We start from the raw sequence: 8597 nt of genomic DNA on the forward strand, positions 1-8597 counted from the left end.
TTTTCATTTGCTCAGAAAGTTCTCTGTATTGCTCTTCCCAGCTTCTGGCCTCTTTCAATAGCTGAAATTGGGGGAAACAAATATGAATTCATTAACACAATTCACAATCACTGTGCAAAGAAATGCATTAAAATTAGTAACTTAATGCATTTGCTCCTGTATCTCGATACTTACATTTTTGTTACTGTCTTTTAAAGTGTTGTTTTCTTTCAACACAGATTGCAGTTCAGCTTTTACTGCTGCTTCTTTTAGTCTGGCCTCTTCCAAACAAGTTTGTACCTAAATCACAAAGTGTAACAGTCAGATAGAAATAGTGGTTCTTGGTCAAATTGAACTTTGATTAGTTCTGGGCAGCAGTAACCAGTACATACTATATTGTGTTTAAAAGGCTACAAGCAATGCAAGGCAAGAGTTTATTAATCACCAAAAGTGAATACAAAATTTGTAATTAAAATTAAACACGTTTTGCAACTTACCTTTGACAGTTCAGCACTCTTAGAATTAATTAAACTCTGAAGCTTCTTGAATGACTTTTGAGTGTCAGACAACTGGAAAAAAAAAAAAAAAAAAAACCACACACATTACTACAGTATTTACAAAAAAAAAAAATCATACAAATTAGCATAAATCATAGTCCACCATTGACTCAGTCATCTTAGAGGTTTTCATTAACTAATTTAGAGAAAATAATACAAAAAGAAAAAAAGACTATTCTTAGACTCTCAGTCATAAAAGGTTTTGAAAGCATTGCATAGACCCCGTTCACACCACTGTGCTGGCCCAATGCTGCCACATATTTAGTTCTGCAACCCCTTTAATATTTGCGGTTTAAGGCACCTTTGTGCGTTCACATATGTGACTAAAAAACAGGCCTAAAAATGTGGCAAATTGTTTTGTTTTGTTTTTTTAATGGAACGATAGCCTGCACTCAGAATGGAAGAGCTACCAGGATATACAGTAATCCTTGATTTGTAGCAGATGTTTCTTATTAATATATATTTTTTTCAATGCAGCACAGTAGCAATTTTATATACAATCACATTATTCTATCAAGAACACAGAGGTATTTAGAACGCAGGAAAGAGCTACTTGCAATTGTTGACAGATATAAACATTTATTTTTGTAATGGATACTTCACTCAGATTGCAAATGACTAACAGGTTGTACATACAATGACTGACATTCACAAGACAAGCTCACTGACCACCTAATACTACTGCTCCCTCCTAAGGAAAGACACGACATTAAATAATCATTAAATAATGATTCAATAACCGGTTAAACCTGGGATCATTTTATACAAAAATAAACATATTTAACATTCATTCCATTTATAATAAACATTTATGTATTTTACATTACACATGTTTCTTCTCAGTTATACATATTTGTTTAACCTGCATGAATACTGTCTTTGTTTACAAACACGATCGTTAAACTAAACAAAGAATAAACATCAGTATTACCCCTTCTCTTGGAAGATTATTAAACATATGGGTATAACAAAACCCTTGTTCCACATGTAGCTACAGCAACTTCAGTAAGGGAAATGCCCTAATCCAAACACAGCAATACATCGTCATACATCAGACACACTTTGCTCAACATGCTCAATACATAACAAACTACTGCTCTATCACCAGCAGAACAACATTATCAATAATAATCACAACAGGTATTGAAATATTAGTGTAAATACAATTTTTTACACTTTCAAATTCTAAGCAATTTACAAGCTTACCAGTGCCATTAATCAATAAAGACAAATATATATATAGACAAGAAAAGAAATAGAATTTTTAGATATCATAGTAAAACTTGAAGGGTTCAATTGAGACTGACCTCTTCTATAAACCTACTGACATGCACCAGTATTTACACATGTCCTCTGCACATCCAATACACACTAAAAGGGCAATCCCAAAGGGTCTAGGAATAAGAATACGAAGAATATGCTCTAAAGAAAGTGACTATGTAAAACAAAGACATGTATTAAAAACAAATCTTAAAAAAAGAGGATACAAAGAAAGAATTATAGAGACAGAGGTAAGAAAAGTGGATAAACTAAAAAGAGATGATCTACTAGATTATAAAAATAGAGATAAAAAGGTCAAGAGAGTCCCATTAGTAATGACGTACTCTAAACTTTTGCCCAATATTTCTAAGATAGTTTGGAAACACTTGCGGATTCTACATAATTCAGAAAAATTGAAAAAAGCATTTAAGGCCCCAGTTGTAGCATTCAAAAGAGAAGCTAATTTAGGTGATATTCTAGTTCACACTAAACAAATGAATAATTGACAGAATAAGTTCTACAAATACTTGCACTAGTACATGTAAAGTTTGTAAATACATAGACAAAAGTAAAAATATAATTAAACATAACACCACATATCCACTAAAAACTAACATCTACTGTAAAAATAGCAATGTTGTTTATGGAATAGCCTGTGAAAAATGTGATGAAATAAAATATGTTGGAGAGACTGGAACAACTTTATATAAAATAATTCAGAACCACCTTTCATTAATTAGAAATAAAAAAAATGAATGAACCAATAGTACAGCACTTCACCAGTCAAGGACATGACATAAATGATGTAAAGTTTGTAGTATTAGAACAGCTAAAATTAGACAATGCGACATATAGAAGAATAAAAGAAAGTAAATGGATAAATAGACTGAACAATTATGCCAGCGAGACTCAACAGAAAAGAATAAACTAACTAATTCAAATAAATATATAAAAGTTAAAAATAATTAAATAAACAAAATTAATTCAAAAGTTGTGCATGCTGATGTGCTGGGGAGACTATATCAAGGCTGATCCTCACAGCCAGCATTGCTTGATAATATGAATATAAGTTTATATAAAATAATGTTAATTAGAATTAATACAGATTTAAAAGATATAAGTAAAAGTGATGTCACATATAGAACACCATTACATCATGTAAGAATAAATCATGGATTTGAATATAAACAATAACAAGTAGTTGTCATGCCGTCAAACACCTATAAATACCTCCAATGTTTTGATTCAAACACAGGCTCCCTTGAGAAAGATATGTACAACATATCGAAACGTTGGGCAGCTGGCTCTTTGAGCTAAATAATATATATATATATATATATATATATATATATATATATATATATATATATATATATATATATATATATAAAGTAATAGAAAAAATCATGTTAGTTCAACTTGGAGTTAGTCTTCGCCATCCAGGTGGCTATTGTCAAATACAGCTGCAGCATTATCCTGCCTGACTGTTGTGAGACGCTGGCACAGAAAAGAATCCCAAATTGGCTGTTTACCTTTCCTTGTAAACCTTGCTGCATGAAGTACAAAAAAAGCACATTACCAGACGTGAAATTCATCCTTGCCAAACTCGTTGATCCGATCTTCAGGGTTGATTGTTACTGTTTTTGGCATCTTTGAACAGCTCTGGATATTGACTGAAGTAAACTGAAGCCTCATTCAACACTGAACTTGAATACCGGAAGCAGTTTTATTAGACAGGTTTGTTTACGTAAATTTAAAGCAAAGTTACCTGTGTTAATGTTTATATATGATATGTGTATTGAATTGGTTATTATCAAACAAACAGAAAAAGCCTTTCATGTGTTTTGCCCTCCCCAAATGTAAAACCAAAAAATCTCCAACATCATAGAAATTCTGTGTTTTTCTGTGTTATCATAAAAAAATCAAATTGGCAATGTGACATGAAAAGGAGGCGTAAGTCTGCTTTGCATTCATATATATGTAAAGGCTAGCCCTGATCTTGGATTGCAGGCCTTGGGCCACATCGAAACAGCGTCCTAAATCTAGGCCCGCCCTGAGCTGTATACATGACGCCCTATATGGTCGGGTCAGTCCCGATTTCCTAGCAAATGTCCCATGTCCCGATACATAGGAAGAAAGTCCCGATATTTACTCATACAAAAAAAATAAATCTTTTAATCTGCACAGTATAGTTAGTGAAATCCACACGATGTACACAGTGCGGCCGACACATCTACTGATCACTAACTTATACAAAGGTAAGAACGCTTCATTATGTCTGTTTTTGCTGTTATGATGGTCGTGTCGTGTTGAGTTGTGGGGGATACGTCTATTATTTGATAGAGTGTTTTTTGCGTATGACCCCCCTACCCCGGAGGTAGTTTCCAAATGTTGGCAAGTAAAACAAAAAAGACCATTTTAGTTCGGTGGACAAAAGTTTCTGCAATGGGTCTTCCTTATTGTCTACCGAGTTGTTTATTTAGGGTTATTACTTTCAGTTTCTGGCGAGAAGGTTCTCAGCCAGTCTGCTTGGAGGCTTTCAGATAGCGGATATATAAAAAATATGATACTGCTTACTCTTTCTTCTTGATGCAGGTTCTTTCTCCTTTCTTCTTCTACAGCAGACTGCAGTGTCCTGAGCTTTTCCATCAGGTTTTCATTATTTTGTTGTAAAGCTTCAAATGCTTCCTTTTAAAGTGAAAGAGAAAACAAATGGTAAACTACCACAACAATTGATGTGCAGCATTTAACATATATTGAGACATTGCTTTATTACCTGAAGTTTTTCATTTTCATGGACAGAAGAGGATTTTGTTTTCTCGGACTCCACTAACTGCTGTTCACTTTCCTTAATCTAAAATTTCAAAGTAAAACATATAAAATATGAAACGTAAAACGTGTTTTTCTTGTTGATTGTAGCTGCTAGTCTCAGGGGGCAGGCAACCTTACAGCTACAGATTTATTATACAATGATTGTATCAACAGATTACTTTTGGTAAATGTGCTGTAAAATAATAATTTATGTAAACTTTTCAAGAAACAATATGTATGGTCTAAGTGTAACAAGTGCATTATTTTCAATATTATTTTCAAAGGTAAAGATTCAACGAAATGTGTGCTTACCTTCTGTTTCAATTCTGATATTTTTTCAAGAACTTCACATTTTTCTTCAAATAACTGCAGAACTCTTTCCCCCAGTTGCTTTTCTGTCACTAAAATAATAATAAACATGGCAGTTAGAAACTTTAAACCCAGTATATAGAATACAAATTGTAATATTTATTTACAAGCATATTCATTTGTTTCTTTCTTTTCAGAAAACAGAAATTTTAAAAGAAAAAAAAATGTAACTACTGAATTTTTTCCACATTAAAAAAAATAATACATCAAGTTTTAAAACAAACAAACACTCCCTGTGATGGCTCTGGGATGCAATAACATGTACACACAGACTGGTGCGTTAGCATATTAAAAACAAGCAATCTCAAGCTTCACATTGGTTTTCATATATAACAGTAAGATAAGGTTACTTACATAGGTATGTCCTATTCTTTATCTAAAAGAAAAGGGAAAAAAAAACATTGTAAAAATAAAACACACAGTAAAACCTACACCAACAAAATTAAGGTGCAACTTGCTAAATCCAAGAACAGGTTTTTCTTTATTTTTTTCTAAACTAGTACAAACAGAATAATTTATTCCACTACCTGACTGGCTAACCCTTTTAAAAAGAGCTATATATATATATATATATATATATATATATATATATATATATATATATATATATATATATATATATATATATAAATATTTTTAATAAACTTACTACAAGGAGGGTCCTCCAGAGGAGAATTATGACTGTCAAGCATCCCACGAGAAAGGTTATAATCACTGGCTCCCACGGCACACCGTAAAAACTGGGCCCTGGTTGCCAGTCCTCAGGCAGGGCAGCTACCAACTGAAATAAATAAATAAATCTTCAAAACTGCAGGGTACCATACAACAGGTCTCTCATTTCACGCTATTTAGTTGCAACACTACCAAAAAGTCTGAAAGACCGGCTTTACCTACTAGAACATAGTTATATATGAGACAGAGAGACTTTTTTGGAGGAATAAAATGGTTTGCTCAAGTCATAACACCAAGAAATTAAAAAGTGTTTACTGTATTAACAAAATCAGAAGATAAAACTGAGATTCTTCCTGCCATGTCACTTCAGATCTACGCAAATATATCCCAAGGTTCTGATTGGATTTTATTTTGAACATGGACTGTACCCCCAAATAATCTGAACAGATCATAAAAACATAAACATGCACATTGCATCCTCCTCCATTTAACTTGTGCAACAATGTAACCCTGGATTTATTTTATGTTATTCTGCAACCAGTCACTGAAACAATCTGGAACACACTGTGCTGCTTTTTGATCAAATAATAATTTCATCAAATTAATCTAGACATAATGCAATTTTAAAATAGCAGCAAAGATTAAAAACTAACAATGCCACTTTATATAGATAGGATTGATAGCTACTTTTTTCACTTTTTAAAATACACTTATCCAATAACAAATGAAAAACAGAAATAGATAGAGACAGATAGATATATATATATATATATATATATAAATAAAAAATATATATATAATATATATATATATATATAAAAAAAAACTTTGTACAGTTGAAAAATAAACCACCACAACACTTTAATTTACCCTCCCAAGAAGACAAAAAAAAAATGGTCTAGTTTGTACAAATATGCACTTACAAATCTGACCTGAGTTATGTAGCGAATTGTGAAAAGCAACCAAAAGGGCTATACTACTCTATTGCTCTAACGGTGCAGTTAACTTATATTACAGTCAAGGAAATTGAAACACAAACATTTTATTCAAGTGTGGAAAAAAAATGCGATGCAATTAACGGACTACACTGTATAAAACTAGTTTTGCAAGCTCTAAAAATCAGGTGAAATAAAGTAGTAGATAGATTTGAAGGGCAACGCCTAAAAAACTAATGTCATTTAATATAGCCCCATATAATCTAATGCGATTAACTGTTATAGTACTAGTAACAACAATTTTAAAATACATTTTGTTAGCAAACTACTGTGCAGCTTAAATTCTGTCTGCGGGCTTTGGAGAAAACGCCCACTAAATAATCAAGCAAGTTTACTTACATTAATTACTGTCCTAACCAAAAATGCGTAAAAACCCAAAGATATTCCTTCTTCAAAGTCTTCTTGCTCTAAATTATCCATATCGAAAACTGGATGACAGGTGGAATTAAACCACAGGTATGCGATTTTACACTAAAAATACACTAAAAAAACAGTGTATTTAAATACCGACATTGGTACGACATATTAGTAATCGGAATTATTTCTGTTAATAAAATAAAAACGGCTTCTCAGGCGTCGATGTTATTTTTTAAATGTCAAAAAAAAAAAAAAAATAGGATTAAAACACATCAAGATTTAAGATGACAAATGTGAATATCAAAGAATAATGAACAAAAATAATAACGTTAGTTAATTAGATTTGAAAATATAATCGATAATAAATGGTTACAGAGAAGCAGTGTTTCTCTTCAAGTTTACAGATCTAGCTCTACAATGAACTTCTCTCCCTAGCACGTCAATAATGCCTGACCTTTACTGACCACCACAACGTCACAATAGCTGAGGACAACATACATCGCTTCCATAGCGACACCTAAACGTGGCTGAAAAATAAATAGATGAAACTACAATATATAAAAACATGTTTAATTACCTCAATATTTTTTTAAACAATATTTTAACTACTGAGCCCAATAAGGAGTGAATTGAAAAGAGTTAGAACCAAGTTTAAAATTCAAAAGCCAACACCTGCCTGTCAGAGCTTTAAAAGTTAGTTACCTACTCTGTGTATAATATACTGTGCCTATAGAAAGTCTAAACCCCCCTTTCAAAATGTTCACCTTTTTTTGCCTTATAGCCTGGAATTAAAATGCATTAAATTATTTTTTTTTTTTTTTTTTTTTCTTTTCCCTACACATCCTACCCCACAACTTCCAAGTGAAAAAAAAAAATTCTAGAAATTTGTAGAAAATTAATTAAAAATAAAAACTGAAATAGCTTGTTGGATAAGTGTCCACCCCCCTTGTAATAGCAATCCTAAATTAGCTCAGGTGTAACCCATCGTCTTCAAAATCACACACAGTGTTAAGTGGCCGCAAACTGTGCTAAATTGTAGTGATTTATCCAAATACTCACTAAATATTCTTGCCATTCTCCAAGAGAGGACAGTTATCTACTCAGAGTTACCAAGATATTTAGTAGGCAAGAGGTCTTAACAGGCAATATTGGCTATCCCCCAGTCACCCTGTGATATTTGCTGTTTAGTTTATATAAATATTGGTATCTGGGGGGACAGTCTGCCACAAAAGCAAGGACTTACTTGCATATCATTTTACCACCAGTACTTGCAGCTACTCCATACAGACTGAAGGAAACAGGCAGGGTGGCCTTCAAAGGATTTCTGTGAAACCAATGCGTACATGGCTTGGAACAGCTACAGTATTTCTTCTTCTAGTTGAGTGAAAAGTACGCTTTAATAGAGGGAAATACAGATTTAAATGTAATCTCTTTAAAATAATCTCCATCTAAAGGAAGACAGAAAACAATATTAGTATACAGATCATCCTCAGTTTCTACCCTGTTCATAGTTCCACAATATAATGCAAAATAAATAAATATATTCTAAGCCAGGTACATTTACAACAAGCGTGTCTGTTAACTAACTTGCTAGGAG

At 32.4% G+C, this 8597-nt stretch overlaps 1 protein-coding gene across 1 annotated transcript; it reads right to left on the reverse strand.

Annotated features, from left to right (window-relative positions):
• Window positions 1-11: 11 nt before the first annotated feature.
• On the reverse strand, window positions 12-7063 carry LOC121311331 (transport and Golgi organization protein 1 homolog; the record flags this gene model as incomplete). Its single annotated transcript, XM_041243910.1, has 8 exons — window positions 6983-7063; window positions 5331-5352; window positions 4920-5008; window positions 4573-4650; window positions 4374-4484; window positions 477-548; window positions 175-279; window positions 12-61 (listed from the first exon to the last, which is right to left on the reverse strand). Coding segments are annotated over exons 1-8 (608 nt in total), but the record flags the coding sequence as incomplete, so codon positions are not given.
• Window positions 7064-8597: the final 1534 nt, after the last annotated feature.

This window comes from Polyodon spathula, unplaced genomic scaffold, assembly GCF_017654505.1.
Source record: "Polyodon spathula isolate WHYD16114869_AA unplaced genomic scaffold, ASM1765450v1 scaffolds_3117, whole genome shotgun sequence".
Taxonomy (NCBI): domain Eukaryota; kingdom Metazoa; phylum Chordata; class Actinopteri; order Acipenseriformes; family Polyodontidae; genus Polyodon; species Polyodon spathula.